Source organism: Talpa occidentalis, unplaced genomic scaffold, assembly GCF_014898055.3.
Source record: "Talpa occidentalis isolate TD23 unplaced genomic scaffold, MPIMG_talOcc4v2.1 talOcc4.16, whole genome shotgun sequence".
NCBI lineage: Eukaryota > Metazoa > Chordata > Mammalia > Eulipotyphla > Talpidae > Talpa > Talpa occidentalis.
Genome location: NW_023601653.1, coordinates 3748049 through 3763663, shown reverse-complemented (window position 1 = coordinate 3763663; position 15615 = coordinate 3748049). Strand labels below are relative to the sequence as shown.

Here is a 15615-nt window from a genome sequence, read left to right as displayed (position 1 = left end):
CGTCCCGGCTCCGAGGCCGCCGCTGCAGGTGGGCAGGTGACGGCGGGGCCGGGCGCCGCCGGCCCGCGAGGCGCGGGGCGGGCGCCGGGGAGCGCGGCCTCCCGCCGAGGCCCCGACACCCCCGCGCCGGGGCCGGGCGCCGACGGCTCGGCCCGGCCTGGCCCGGCCCCGCCCGGCGGGCCGCGGAGGAAGACGCGGGCCCGGGCGCGGCGCGGCGCGGCGCGGCGCGGCGCAGGAAGGCTGGGCGGGGCCGGGGCGGCAGGTCGCGGCCGAGGCGGAGGAAGCAGCCACCGCCCCAGCCGGGGGAGCGCGGCCGGGGGCTTCCCGGGGGGCGACGGGGCGAGTCCCCCGCTCACGCCCGCCCGGCCCGCTCACGTCGGGCGCTCGGCCCCGCCCGGCCCCGCCCAGCCGCCGCCTCCTCCCCCGTACACGCGGGGAGGGCGGCGGGGGAAACTTACGCCAGCGCCTTTAAGGGGCGTGGCCGCGAGCTCCGCCCCCGCCCGCCCCTCGCGCGCCTGGGAGGGGGGGTGCGGAAGGAGGCGCCGGCACGGGGAGACGGGGCGCGGGGCGTGCGCTCGTGCGCAGGCGCAGTGGCCGGAAGACGGACCGTGTGTTTCCAAAATGGCGGCAGCGATGGATGTGGATACCCCGAGCGGCACCAACAGCGGCGCGGGCAAGAAGCGCTTTGAAGTGAAAAAGGTTGGGTTTCGCCAGCGCCTTCCTCAGGGAAGCTATAGAGGCTCGGATCTGGCTGACAGGCCCGAGGAACACCGAGGCGCAGAGGAAAGGGCTTCATTTCGGGGCGTTCCGGAGACCGGGTACCACGAAAGGAAGCCGGGGGGCGGGCCTTAGGGCTGATCGGCGTGACCACGGCCCACTCGCAGTGGCCGTTTGGGTGTCGCTGGGAGGCTGAGGGGCCAATCAAGGGGGTGCTTGTTGAGATGCGCGAGGCTGCGACTTGGCTGCGGGAGCCAAGCGCCTGAGCTGTCACTGGAGGGATTGGGGGGGGAGTGGGGGGAAGGGGAGGGTGGGGGAGGAAGGGGGGTCGGAACGTTGCGGTGGGTGGAGGATGGGCCAGTGCGGCGAAAGCTCGGACCCCAAGGATCCGCATTGGAGGCTTCGGAGGAGCCGGGCTGCTGATCTTGCCCCGCCCCTTTCCGAAGCTTGGGGTCCCCCTGGCTCTGAGGTGGCCCGGCCCGGTCCTCGACTAATCGAGGCCTCCATTAGCCGGTTCTCTGGCCCCTGGGGAGTCCGAGTGTGTAAAGAGTGTAACTCTTGGACCTCCTGAGAGGTCTGCTGGTGTGTCACGGAGCCCCCTTGAGCCTGTAGTGTCGAGAATCCCTCTCCGAGGCGGGTGGGGAGCGTGGTGGAATTTGATCAAAGGAAAAGCGAACCCGAATCTTGAGTCGTTTAGGGAGGACTGAATTCTAGTTGCGAATGAGCTGGTAAAAGTGGGAAAGCAAAAATGTGGAACGTGTTATTTTGCACGAAATGCCTGATAGTGGTTTACCAACAGTTTGGGAGAAAAGTGTCAAGATTCACCTAAGGTAAAATAAATCCGTTCAAAATGATGATTCTGAAAATAGGAAAGAGGTTATTCTTGGAACATCTGGCTAAGCAATGACAGAAGATTCCCCCCTCCCAGGGCTTTTTTGGCGTTTCATTGTGAACGCTGCATGCTCAGTTACAGCCAGCAGCCATATTGAAGAATAATAGAAATAGGAATTTTCTCCTTCAAGTTGAAGCTGTCGGGAGAAAAGTGATAAGTTACCCAATACCGAGAATTGGGTTTGAACGAGATGAAGGTTTGGGAAGTGGCACCAAATTTGGGAATGAGAAAAGAGTTTGAGAATATTTATTATTGCAGAAGGTTGAATTAGCTACCACTTTTAGAGAAACTTCTCTTGGAATGATCTTAGCTGTAAAAGTCTGAACTTGTAGAAGTTGAGAATATCAGTTTCCTTGATGGTAGAAACTAAACAAAATTCTAGTGAATTCTAGAGTTTCTTAGAAGTCATCTTGTGAGATTTAAGTGATGACCTTGTTCTGTATACCGATACTAGGTATTACCCAGCTTATCCCACTATTACCCCATTTTACGATCCAGTTATAGTTCGTTCTGTTCCTAGCTTTCACCTCCCCACTCCTGCTTCCAAGCCGCCTTGTAGAGCACATATTTATTTATGCAGATTTTGAGCTCTTCTGCAACTGCCAGGGCAGTCTACACAGTAATTCAAGTTTGTTTTTATTAAACCTTAAACCAGGCACTTAAAAATTATTCCTGATTTGCTTACATCGACATGGCTGATTAAATTATTTTAAAGTGTAGGGAAAAACTAAGATTAAAAAATTACTCATTTCTGTGTACATGTACTCAACAGTTTGGAGAACACAAGAGCATATGTATAGCCTACTGTTGCCCTCTGATATAATAAATAAGAATAATGAAAAAAAGAATACTATAATATCCAAAACCCCTTTTGTTTGGTGATGATAAAAAGATGTGATAACTGCAGCTGCAGCGTGAATTGCTAGTGTGTGTGTGTTACAAGGAGAGTGCATTGTTCCCCCTTTTTTTCTTTGCAGTGGAATGCGGTAGCCCTGTGGGCCTGGGATATTGTGGTTGATAACTGTGCCATCTGCAGGAACCACATTATGGATCTTTGTAAGTAATTGGAGGAGGATGGGAGGAAGTTGAGATGGTTACAGAGATTAGGACTTTACTGATGCGACAGTTTTTCTTTACGAGGAGATGGAAAGTATAGTCAGAGCACGTGGGGTCCTCTGCATCCAGTCCATTGGTATGTTTGAAGTGGAATAATTTATTTTTTATGATGTTCTGGAGACATACCCGTCTCAGAATAAACCCTACTCAATCTAAAGATGGCAAAGCCGCATTTAGAACCAGTTGTGGACACAGAGGCACTGTTGATTATTTCGCTTTATTTCCCATCTTATATCCACACTCAAAGGCAGAAAGGAAGAAAATGAACTTTGAGTTGAAATAGTCTATCAGACCTAGTTCTGCTGTGCAGGATTTATAAAGAAAAGCCAAAGAAGTAAGAATTTCAATGTTAGTGATAAGCTTAGCTAAGAAGACATCACTTATCATCTAAATCGGCAGTTAATTCACTACAGAAATTTTGTTTAAACCTCCACACATTTCTCTTTTTTTTTTTTTTTTTTTAAGATTTACATACGAGAACTGGGGTATGGGCCAGAGTTGTGGGGGGTGAGAGGATTCACCAGAGACAGAGTGGGGAGCAGAACAGGCAGATTGACCAAAGTACACTGCTGAGGGGAGCAGCAAGCGAGTCAGGAGAGGTCTGCTGCGCCATGTGGGTAGCTCCCTGGCCAGAGATCAAACTTGTGCTGCAATGGCTATGGTGAGCTTCATAGGTTGCGTCTTAACCCCTTGCACCACCAGCGAGGCCCTTTCTTTCTTTCTTTCTTTCTTTCTTTCTTTCTTTTTTTTTAAGATTTTATGTATTTATGCATACAAGAGCTGGGGTATAGGCCAGAGATGTGGGGGAGTGAGAGGATTCACCAGAGACAGAGTGGGGAACAGAACAGTCAGATCTACTGAAATACACTGCTGAGGGGAGCAGTGGGTGAGTAAGGAGAGGTCTGCTGCACCCATGTGGGTTACTCTTTGGCCGGCTGGGGATGGAACTCATGCTGCAGAGGCTGTGGATTGCTTCATAGTGCGGTGCTTAACCCCTTGCGCCACCAGGGAGGCCTCTTTCTTTCTTTTTTTTTAAGATTTATGTATGCATAGAAGAACTGGGGTGTAGGCTAGAGGTGCGGGGGGTGAGGATTCACCAGAACAGAGTGGGGAGCAGACAGGCGGAGCTACTGAAATACACTGCTAAGGGGAGCAGTGGGTGAAACAGGAGAGGTCTGCTGCACCATGTGGATCAAACTCAGGTCGTGGAGGTGATAGTGCTGAGACTTAACCACTATGCCCCAGAAAGGTCCTCCATACATTTCATCACATAGTGGATTGCACTGAAGCTGTTGATGGACTCACTGAGTATCCTCATAGTAATAGGGACAAGAACATGATCAGACCAAAACAATTAAGGTGATTTTTCATCCATGTACTGAAAATAGCATGTTACTGAAATCAGAAACGGGTAAAGAAAGTTCAGCTTTCTAGAACTGAAATTATAGGAACTCAGTTTTTAAATTACTCACCTGCCACTCTAGCTTCACCTTGCCACTGGGTCATTCCAGTGATGTCTTTGGCTTTCTTTCCATTCATGAAGTGTCCAAGTTTTCCCCCGTTTCAGATCCTTTACATATACACTTAACTCTGCCTGGAACATTCTTCACCTCTTCCCCCAACCCCCTTGTCTAACCCAGCACTGTCCAGTCTAAATGTGAGCTTCAAATTCAAGCACATACATAATTAAAATTTTTCTAGTACCCACATCAATAAATTAAAAAGAAATATGATTTGTATTTTATTTTTCCTGCTATAGCTAAAATATTTTCATTTCAACATGTGATCGTTATTTTTTATTTTTATTTATTTTTAAGAGGCATGTATTTTTATTTGTTTGTTTGTTTATTTATACATGCACTGGGTACAGTCAGAAGCGCGGGAGGGTGAGAGAATTCACCAGAGCCAGAGCGGGGAGCAGAGCAGGCAGAAGGACCTAGGTACACTGCTGAGGGGAGCAGCGGGCGGCAGGAGAGGTCTGCGCGCCCTGTGGGACCCTCCTCCGGTGGCCGGGGAGCAGCCGGGGATCGAACTGGCGCGGCAGAGGCCGCGGGCAGCTTTGCAACCCAGTGCTTAACTGCTGCACCACCGGGGAGGCCCGTGATCATTATTTTAAAGTGAAACATTTTAGTCTCTTTTGTTGTAGTACATCTAAGAGCATCTTTTACACTCACAGCACCTCTGATAGCAGACGAGACAAATTCAGGTGCTCAGTATCTACATGTGGCCTGTGGCAACTTTATTGTACAGAGCAGATCAAATTCATAGTTGTGTTCTGCTCTCACCTTGAATTTGCTCAAAGATTTTTTTCTTGACTATACTTAAATACACACACACACACAGAGGCTGAGACAATTGTGATAAATATTCCCACGACGCGTGCAGTTTCCCTCTGTAGCCGTCATTTCATTCATTGGTTCTCTGTCATCACTATGTTATTTACTGCGGTTGTCCCAGCAACTAGCATAGTGTCCAGTACATAATAGATTCTCACTAAATATTTGCTGAGTGAATAAAGACACAAAATAGGGTAATAACCTGCGGTCACCACAACTTGGAGAGCTATCAAATATTTTGGCTGGAAAACAGTCATGGCACGTGTTGGTAGTTTGTATTGACCTGGGTTTCTTTGAGTTTTGACTGTGTTTCCCTTTCCACACTGCAAAGAAGATCAGCAGCTACCATGACATTAATACAGATAGAAGGAGCCCATCACAGCAAAACACATGCAGGGCTTTCAATGTGTGGCAGTGGGGTCTTTGATTACACGTTTGCCAGTTTCTTTGCTGTGCATTTTCACAAAGTGGTGTGCCCAGAGAAAATTTTATTTTCTTGGAGCTCCCTTCTGTAAAAAAAATTTTTTTTAAGATTTATTTTTATGTATTCGTGCATACAAGAACTGGGGTACAGGCCAGAGGTGCAGGGGATAAGAGGATTCACCACAGAATGTGGAGCAGAGCAGGTAGATCTACTGAAATACATTGCTGAGGGGAGCGGCGGGGAGACAGGAGAGGTCTGCTGCGCCATGTGGGTCAATTCCCTGGCCAGGGATCAGCTTCAGGCCCCACTGGCTGGGGATAGCTTGATAGCTCTGAGACTTTAACCCCTGGGCCACCATGGAGGCCCCTGTAAATAAGTGTTTATATAATGCTGATTGTTAACCTCTATATTTAAGTCCGGGAATGCTTTTCTTGGAAGGACCATGACAGACAATGGCCTTAGATCCCCCTCTGAGAGCTGGATGCTAGAGCAATCACTGTCAGTTAGAGACTTATTTTATCACATTTTTAAAATTACAGATGAAGAAGTAAAATACTGATCTCCTATAACAAAAATTATGAATGTATTTTCAGGTCATGTCTTCTATTCATTCAGTGAGTATTTCTATCCCGAGCATTGTGCTAGGCACCAGAATAAATAATGATTGAGATCAAGTCTTTTCCCTTTTGCTTATTACAGACTCTAAAGAGAAGTCTCGTTGCCGTAACTGGGTTTTCTTCCTTTCAAAAATACACGGATTCTGATTTTTGTGGAAACTTATTGTTAAAAGATGAACATAAAAATCTTGACTTAGCAGTGACCTTTTTTTTTTTTTTTAAAGATTAATTTATTTATGCATACAAGAACGGGTACAGGCCAGAGATGGGGGGGGGGGTGTCAGAGGATCCACCAGAGACAGAATGGGGAACAGAACAGGAAGATTGACTGAAATACGCTGCTGAGGGGAGCACGGGTGAGTCAGGAGAGGTCTGCTGTGCCACGTGGGTATCTCTCTGGCCAGGGATTGAACTCACGCTGCAGAGGTTGCAGATATTTCATAGGTTGCGTCTTAACCCCTTGTGCCACCAGGAGGCCCAGCAGTGGCCATTTTCTAACAAAGCCTGGCTTAAAGTTAAATGGATAATCGCATGCACAGCTCTGAATGAGCGAGCGCCCTGGCTGTACTGCAGCCGTGCTCCCCACCGAAGTTTCTTGGTCTGAAGACTTCCTCTTCTGAGTCCTCTTTGGTACTGCACGCCCTATGCTGGCTTTGTTTTTGTTTTACTTTGCCCATTTCTTGGTGGTTTTAGAGACTTGCTGAAATACACGATCTGCTAGGTGTTATTTTCTGTTATCTCAAGCGATCTTGTCACAGAAGAGAGAGCATCTAGCAGTGCTTAGACCCCAACCTTTGCCCGTAAGAGCCACAGATTCATCAGTGACCTGAGCCAGTGATTTGAGTGATCTGCCCAGTGTTGAGATGAGGACAGTGCCTCCTTAACAGCCCTTTGTTGTTGTTTTTTTAAATAAAGATTTATTCATTTATGCATATAAGAACTGGGGTGCAGGCCAGAGGTGGGGGGGGTGGTGAGAGGATTCACCAGAGACAGAGTGGGGAGCAGAACAGGCGGATTGACTGAAATACACTGCTGAGGGGATCAGTGGGTAAGACAGGAGAGGTCTGCTACGCCATGTGGGGATCGAACTCGTGCTGCAGTGGCTGCAGGCAGCTTCATATTCTGAGACTTAACTCCTTGCACCACTAGGGAGGCCCCTTAGCAGCCCTTTGATGGCAGAGCTCTGGTGTGGAGTTTTCAAAAATCCCCTGCCCTGTAAATCACGTGAAATGCCTTTGTAGGGATGTGACGGCCTTGTTTGCCCGCTCCAGGTTGACAATGAACGGCAGTTCCTTCCCCTGTTTAAACTAACAACTAAACCAGGCATTCACTCTGCACCAAAAGCTCAGGATCATTTGAAATTTAAGGTCATTTTTCACTGATGTTTAGTGATTTCTCATGTCATATCTGCTTTTCTAGCATTCCGGATGGTGATCCTGTCCCTCCTATCTATGTTCCTTTTTAGGAATCTCCTGATGACAAATAAATATATATTTGGGACCTATCTATTTATAAAAGTGACTTGTTTCATTATTCAAGAACTGAGAGCCGACTGTGCTTGGGATAGAAAGACGAGTCCCTTAAAGACAGTAGGCCTAGAAAAGTCTAAACATGATCATATACCTTGAAATAATTTTGTTATTTATTTAAATAATATTAGTGCTTCTTAATTAGTTAATTTCATAATCCATGGCCCTCATTTAAGATAGAGGATCTAACTTGAAAGGCATCAGATTTTGTTCTCTGCCAACTCTTTGAATATGACAGCATATTCACAACCCCAGTTCTTTTTTTTTATTTTTTTTTAAATATTTATTTATACGAGAAATGGGGTACAGGTCAGAGGCGCGGGAGAGTGAGAGAATTCACCAGGGACAGAGCGGGGAGCAGAACAGGTAGACAGACCAAAGACACTGCTGAGGGAGCAGCGGGAAAGGCAGGAGAGGTCTGCCGCGCCATGTGGGTTTCCCTTTGGCCGGCCAGAAATCGAGCCCGAACTGCAGAGGCTGCGGACAGCTTCACAGCGCTGCGCTCAACCTGCTGCACCACCGGGGAGGCCCCCCCCCAAGTCAGTTCTTGAATATATTTTGTAGAGCCTCAATTCTCTGCTCTTATCAGAAGAAACACCCAGTTATTCTCTTGGCAATGTGAATCTGGGTAACAAAAGCAAGTTCTGTGGTTTTCAGAAAACTCTGTTCTTTGGTATTTTTGAAGGACAAAAAAAAATTAACAGCATCTCTCTTCCCCTAAGACCAAATACACCATTCACATCTCAGCATTATGTTCTTACAATTTTACCATATTCCACCTATGAAAGTTTGGAGTAATTGCCTGCCTTATTTAAATATTTTCTCCTCAAGCTTTTTATTCTTCAGTGAGGAGACTCCATTTAGTTACCACCTTCAGAGAAAGCAAATTACACATTAGTAGTTCTTGTTCTTGGAATATTTATCCCCATAGATCTTTTTTTTTTTTTTTAAAGATTTATTTATTTTATTTATACAAGCACTGGGTACAGTCAGAAGCGCGGGAGGGTGAGAGAATTCACCAGAGCCAGAGCGGGGAGCAGAGCAGGTAGAAGGATCGAGGTACACTGCTGAGGGGAGCAGCGGGCGGCAGGAGAGGTCTGCGCGCCATGTGGGACCCTCCTCTGGTGGCCGGGGAGCAGCCGGGGATTGAACCGGCGCGGCAGAGGCTGCGGGCAGCTTCGCAACCCAGCGCTCAACCGCTGCGCCACCGGGGAGGCCCCCCATAGAGCTCTTAACTCATCAGTTCTTGATCCCAGTCAGATTTTTATTCTCTTTAAGTCCCTTCCCCTTCTGTGAAGTTGTGTTTATTTGGTATCACGCAGGTGACCAGTTTCCTCCTGACCCCTTTAGGGCTTGGGGCTGGTTACCCAGCCGGGCCTCCCAGTGGGCAAGCTTGGGTGCTGTGAGGGTCTAAGAGGAACATTCAGTGGCAGTAAGGATAAGATGCCAGTTCTCAAGACATTACAGTTAAGAGGAAGGGTTTAGAGTTTATTAAAGGTATCAAATTAGTAGGAATCCATGCCACTTGGGCCAGTCAGGTCACTTTAGAATCTGAAGTGCCTCGTCCACTGGTTGAGTAGGAAAATCGGGGTGGGACATATTTTAGACCACATCTCACCTTCTCTGTTCGTCACCCCTTTCCACGTTCATTAGAATACAGTTATGACTGACTAACCACGGGAGAATCTATTTGGGTGGGCACCTCTACTGCACAAGGCCCAGTGACCTTGTTGCTCTTGTTCCCACAGGCATAGAATGTCAAGCTAACCAAGCGTCGGCTACTTCTGAAGAGTGCACCGTGGCATGGGGCGTCTGTAATGTAAGGAAACATCTTTCATATCAGCTTGGCTTATAAACATTGCCACTTTTCCTGCTTTGCCAATTTTGAAAATAACTAGAAACAATGACTAACCCACCTTTCTCCCAAAAGGTATACTAATAGTAAAAACAGATTTGAAATCTTTGTACTGCTCACCTGGTATGGGGTACAAATTATTATTGCAGGGGCACTTAGCTTGTCTTAATTATAAATTGACCCATTTTTGTTAGCAACATGGGGATTGCCTTCAAGCAGATGGCGCAGTCTTTGACTATTCTGTTGGTGGAAAGCCTTATCTGCATAACAGATTTTTTTTTAAGATTAGGTGCCTTGAAGAAGTTAGTTTTTTGCTGGTTTTTTTAAAAGATTTATTTATTTTTACAAGAGCTGGGGTACAGACCAGAGGAGTGGGAGGTGAGAGAGTCACCAGAGTCAGAGCAGGGAGCAGAACAGGTAGACGGAGCAGTGGGTGTCACAGGAGGGGTCTGCCACACCATGTGGGAATCTCCCTGGCCTGCCGGGAATCGAACCCGCGCTGCAGAGGCTGCGGACAGCTTCACAGCACTGCGCTCAACCCGCTGCACCACTGGGGAGGCCCGAAGAAGTTAGTTTTCAGGTGTGTGTTTTGTGTGTGGTAAATGAACTAAGTTGGGATTTGGGTTTTTTTTTTTTAACATGGCTCACGCCAGTCCTGCGCTATGCAGCCTTGCTGGACTGAATGTGCAGCTTTCCAGGGGTGAAAAGCTGTGGTGGATGGTAAACATCAAATATGTTATTTCTAACATGTGTTAAAAATTCCTCCTTATGGTTATGTCATCCAGTCATATGAGACAAAATTGTAACGTTCAGGCCTCCTGTGCCAGGGAACCGAGGACCCACAGCTCCAGCCTGGCACACGCCTAAGAGGCTCTGCAGTCAGACCACCCCATCTCTGCACTTCTCAGTGACGTCAGGCAAGGGTCTTGACCTCTCTGAGCCTGGGTCCTCCAAGTGAAATGGCACGAAGAGAGGCTGCCTCCCTCCGGCACTTAGTGGGCACAGAGGCTCGTTAAGTAACTGAAGAATTACAACTGTGGGGTGGTGATGATTGCTGAGGAGATGGTGGCTGTCCCGGTGGCTCCCCACAGGCTTGTGCCCCTCGTCCCCATCCACGCCTGTGGCAGCTTTCTTAGTCCTGTCAGGGCCCTCGGAGCAGTTTCTCAGTAACTTGTGTCGGCCAAGGGACAGCTTTCATGTGTATGGTGGTGAAGGAGTATATCGGTCGCCGTGGCATTCAGACATGAACTAAGGACCAGTTTACTCTGTGGTGGAAAATGAAGGAAGTGAGCATGCCCCTAGGTTTGGCTAAAGGTTTGAGCGCCTGTCGTTAAAGAGGGCCAGTCAGTGTCGGGTGGTGACCTTCAGGCTGGTCCCTGGTCAGTTCTGGGTCTGCAACAGACACGGTCCAGGAATTAAGTGAGTCGCCCGTCGGGGGTTTCAGTTTCCTGCCTGTCACGCGGTGAGGAGTACCTTCCCACCAGCCCGGCACCCGGCTAGTGCCTTCTGTAAGCTGTCCAGCACCGCTCGGTGTGTCGTGCTGCTGAGGGGCCCGTGAGTGTACCTTAGGTTTCTGCCCGGAGGACAGCGGGTCAGGCTGCCGTCCCCTGTCCTGCAGCCTCCTTACAGCCCCCCCCCTCCTCAGAGGTCGCTGGGCTGCACAAGGACCTTGTGCTGTTGCAGAGTACCCTCGGGGGTGGGAGGTAGAGAAGGTGTCCTCGGTGCCCTTAATGAGCCAGCCCCCGGGGCCTGCTAATTGAGGAAATTGCCTCAGCTTCCTGCCCTTTGGAAACTGCTTTTTCTCTTTGACTGTGAGTTGAGTGAGAGTTAACAGGGAAGTGACCCTGCCAAAAGCTGTGACTAGGAGAAAACTTGCCCTGTTGAGTGTCCATAGTGCAGAGTAGACTCCACTGTACTCACGGAGTCAGTTTTGTTTTTTTTTTTTTAAAGAAGCTCTATATTTATTTATTTATTTATTTATTTATTTATTTTTAAAGATTTATTTATTTATCTATACAAGCACTGGGTACAGGCAGAAGCGCGGGAGGGTGAGAGAATTCACCAGAGCGGGAAACAGAACAGGCAGACTGACGAAGTACACTGCTGAGGGGAGCAGCGGGGAGCAGGAGAGGTCTGCGTGCCATGTGGGACCCTCCTCCGGTGGCCGGGGAGCAGCGGGGGATTGAACCGGCACTGCAGAGGCTGCGGGCAGCTTCGCAACCCAGCACTCAACTGCTGTGCCACCGGGGAGGCCCTCATCTCATTCCTTTTTGAGACAAAGTCCCTCACCCATTGAAGACTTACCGAGTCCACATACCTTTGCTGTCAGTACGTTTGTGAACAGATCTGGAAATGAAGGCCTTTGAGCAGAGTTGGGCGTGTGAGGAAGGTGGTGCTGACTCAACTCTGGGCAGGGGCAGTGGCCTGTAGGGGCCAGGGCTGAGGAGAAGTCTCTGTTCCGGGGCTGTCTTCACGGTGGGTGGGTGGAGCACAGTTGGGGACCAGGAGGAGGAAGTGGAAATCTCCACGTGATCAGGGCCTCCTTGCCCAGGTCCAAGGAAGGCTGAATTCACCCCTTAAGGCTCCATAGGACCGGACACCACGTTCCACCTCCCTTCAGAAGGGGAGAGCCGCTTCCCGGACCGGGCCAAGCTCCCCGGGTCGCGCTCCCTCTGGTAGTATTGACATTTCTAGCAAACATGTCGCTGGAAATAACCCGCGTCCCTCGCCCACTGTAACCAGTTGTTGAACTTTGCCTGTCATTGTCCTTTGTCTCCCATTGATCCTCTGCGCGCCAGGAGCCCCCTGTTGAGCCAGTCCGCAGCCCTCGGGGCTGGCGTCGGGGAGCGGGTCCACACGGCTGTTGTTAATAAACTGTGTCTTCTCTTGCAGCATGCTTTTCACTTCCACTGCATCTCTCGCTGGCTCAAAACACGACAAGTGTGTCCGTTGGACAACAGAGAGTGGGAATTCCAAAAGTAGGTGTTTCAGCTGTGCTGCATTTCACTTGGGCTGGGCCGGCGCGGTCCTTTGCTCACTCCACGCTGGGGGTGAAAGGGGTGGGAGAGGGAGAGGCGCCTTGCTTTCTGAACTGGGTCTTGATGCTTTAAGTGGGGGCTCACCCACATGGCAGAGGGGTGACCAGCATCAGAAGCTGCAGCCTCCGGTTTCCCAAATACTATATCTGGAGTCTTTGGATAGGGGATATTTGAGAATCTTCAAACATTTATTAAATATTTCTAGAATCGAGTCCATGATAAGGTTCCATGGGCTAATAGGTGTCAGGTGCCTTTGCTTTGGGCTACAGTTAGGTCCACCTCTCATGTCCCATTGCTCTGTCTCGTGCTGGTTAATTCTGATTCACATTTATGGATGTCTCCGCTCCATTATCGTGTAAAGAAATCATGACGTGTAAGTTTTTTAAAACTCAAGTGGTCGAAAGGGTTTGCCACAGAAAATGCTTTTGGTTTATTCGTCTCCTGTATTTCCAGAGGTAACTACCTTCAGCAGGTGTGTCTGTAGCAGTAATTCCTAAAAGAGGCATTTCTGGATAAAGGAATGTGAACATTTTTATTTTTGATAATGTCAGATTTTCCTTCCCAAGAATTTCTACTACTCGACACTCCTTCCACGCAGTGTAGACAGCCCCTTCTCTCTTCCTGCCAATGCTCTATTAAATTTTTTCATTTTATATATGCTGATATTTAAAAATTAGTATTCAATTGCATTTTTACTTTTTTAGTGAGACTGGGCTATTTTTCATATAGTTTCATGATTTTTTTCCCATGAAATGCCCTTTTACTGTTAAATTATTGATGATTTTAATCAAAAATTTATGGGAAGGGGAATTTCTAGTTAAATAGTTTTGGCTATTAACATGTTCTTAGGCTTTTGAAAAATAAAAACTAGGGTTCTTTAGTTTAGAAATCCTCTATTGGCAGTTATTTTGCTTTTAGACTTGGTTATTTATTTTGGTAAAGAATTTTGGAAGTTTTATCAAATATATATTTACCTTTTTAAGAAATTTGTCAAATTCTCAGTGTCTGCCTCATGCCACCAGGCTGTGTTCCACTGAGCATCCGTGCTGAGACATGCATGAGAGACGTCAGGCAGACACACAGCCTGGGTGCTCAGAAGCCTCTGTAGTGGGCTCCACCCTGGAGCAGCCTCAGGGTTCCATCTTGGACCGAAGCTGCCTTGTGTTGCCCCTCGTACACCCCCTGCTGAGTGGGAGGTGGGCAGGGCCCTTCCGCTGGGCTTAGACGCAGCCACCGGACCGGACCCTACTGGTGCTCTGCCAGGCAGCAGTCACTGCCAGTTTGTCAGGAAAACACGCGTCAGGACCACACTCCAGTGTCCTTTGATCTGGTAGAGAACTTCTGGGCTGTCCTCAGCCCAACATAGATCAGGACTCTGCACTGTGAGGGGTTCAGTAAAACTACTTTTACCGACAAAAGTTTTTAAGCGGATTCCTGTGGGAGTCGATTGAGGGAGCTGGTCATCATTCAGGGTGGCCCAGGCAGTGGTGCAGCGTAGCGGCTGGTTTCCGCACATTCGAGAAATTACTTTAATCACAGGCTGACTGCCCAAAAAGAGCAGGACACAGGATCAAGCAAGAGAATGATGAAAGATTTGTGTTCGAGAAATCCATTGATGTGTGGAAAGAATGTCCTGGTCCTGTTTGTTTTCACAATCTCGTGAGAGCCACATTTTGACTTCTGGGGAAATCCGAAACCCTACCTAGTTCCTCCACGTTTCTCTTTCTGTAGTCCTGAATGCCGTCAGGGCTGAGATTGGAACGGGTGATAGGTTTTCAAATTGAGGGCTGTTCAGTTACTGTTTTCCACACTTGCCTTACCCCACGCTGGCCTGAGGCTGGCGTGGAGGTGAATGCAGGCTGCTGCGGGGGCAGGAGGCTGAGAGCTCAGGCATTCTGAGCCACTGACCCGAGTTTCCTTTCACTGCTCCCTTCCCCCGATCCTGCCCATCGTCTACCTGGGCACCTGAATGCGAGTCGGGGGAGGGGCTGAGGTGGAGTGGGAGGGGGGCGGGCAGCAGCATGGTGTTAGGACACACCGGGAGACGGAAGGTGCCTCAGAGCACAAGAGCAGCCCCTTCTGTCTCCTCGTTGCTCATGTGTTTACGCAGGTTTTAGAGTCTCAAACAGGACATTACTACGGAATTAAGAAAATGATTTATTTTTGTCTTTTAGGTATGGGCACTAGGAAAAGAGAATTCTTCCATCAAGCTTAATTGTTTTGCTATTCATTTGATGACTTGCTCTCCTGTTACTTAATTATAAATTAGATAGAATCGTGTCTTTTCTGCTTTGTCTCTTCAGTTTGCTATTCCTGCAGCCATATGTATTCTGTGTCAAATAAAGTCCAGTTGGATTCTAGAACAGATGCTGTCTCTTGTGTATGTGAAAAATGTGAACATAAATGCGGGGTCCCCTCTTCCGAGGTGGGAAGCCCGCCTTTGAAAGAGAGCCATTTTTCCACTAGCGCCAGAGCAGAGCTGCCCTCTGTCCACAGCCGGGTGACTGGACCAGTCTTGGGCAGGTTGCCCCTCTGCTCCCAGCTGCCCTCCCCTGTTACAAAGTAACCTCCAAGGACTAAATGGCATCACGTGGGCACAAAAAGAGACTTTGTAAACTGTAAAACTACTGTACAGATGTTAACTTTGTGTATGACATGTCGCTTTCTCAGTTCAGAAAAGTAAACTTGAAAACATTCAATATGTAATCTTGACTGAAAAAAGAATAAAGTATGCACTTGAGTTGAAAAATTGAATTCACAAGAGAATTCAAGCTTCCTTCACTACCACCAGCCTTTGCAATTTCTTTTTTTTCTTTTTTTTTAATTTCTTTAAAATGTTTTGGCCCTGGAAGGAGTGACCAGTTCTAACCCAGTTCTGTGGCCCATAGTCATTACTGAGCAGCAGGGGGCCGCGCCCCACGGTGGTTCTCAGGGTGGGTCTGTACCTGAGCCCCTTTCAGGAGGCGCCCGAGCCCAAAGTTCCCTTTCAACTGCATGTCTGCGCGAGGCCGCGTTTTCTTTACAGGCTTCAACCAAGCACCATACTGCACGGAGACACAGACATGAGCCCAGCTGGCTCCCATTAAGTCAG

General features: G+C 48.5%; 1 protein-coding gene across 1 annotated transcript; it reads left to right on the top strand.

Moving 5' to 3' along the window:
- The first annotated feature begins 578 nt into the window (after positions 1–578).
- On the top strand, positions 579–14888 carry RBX1 (ring-box 1). Its single transcript, XM_037513490.2, has 5 exons — positions 579–699; positions 2587–2665; positions 9380–9450; positions 12379–12464; positions 14699–14888. The coding sequence occupies exons 1-5, from the start codon at positions 622–624 to the stop codon at positions 14709–14711; spliced, it is 327 nt and encodes a 108-aa protein (XP_037369387.1). The 5' UTR covers positions 579–621; the 3' UTR covers positions 14712–14888.
- Positions 14889–15615: the final 727 nt, after the last annotated feature.

Coding starts and splice junctions, on each gene's coding strand:
- RBX1 (XM_037513490.2), top strand. CDS start 622: ATGGCGGCAGCGATGGATGTGGATACCCCGAGCGGCACCAACAGCGGC. Junction 700..2,586: donor AGCGCTTTGAAGTGAAAAAG/GTTGGGTTTCGC, acceptor TTTTCTTTGCAG/TGGAATGCGGTAGCCCTGTG. Junction 2,666..9,379: donor GAACCACATTATGGATCTTT/GTAAGTAATTGG, acceptor TTGTTCCCACAG/GCATAGAATGTCAAGCTAAC.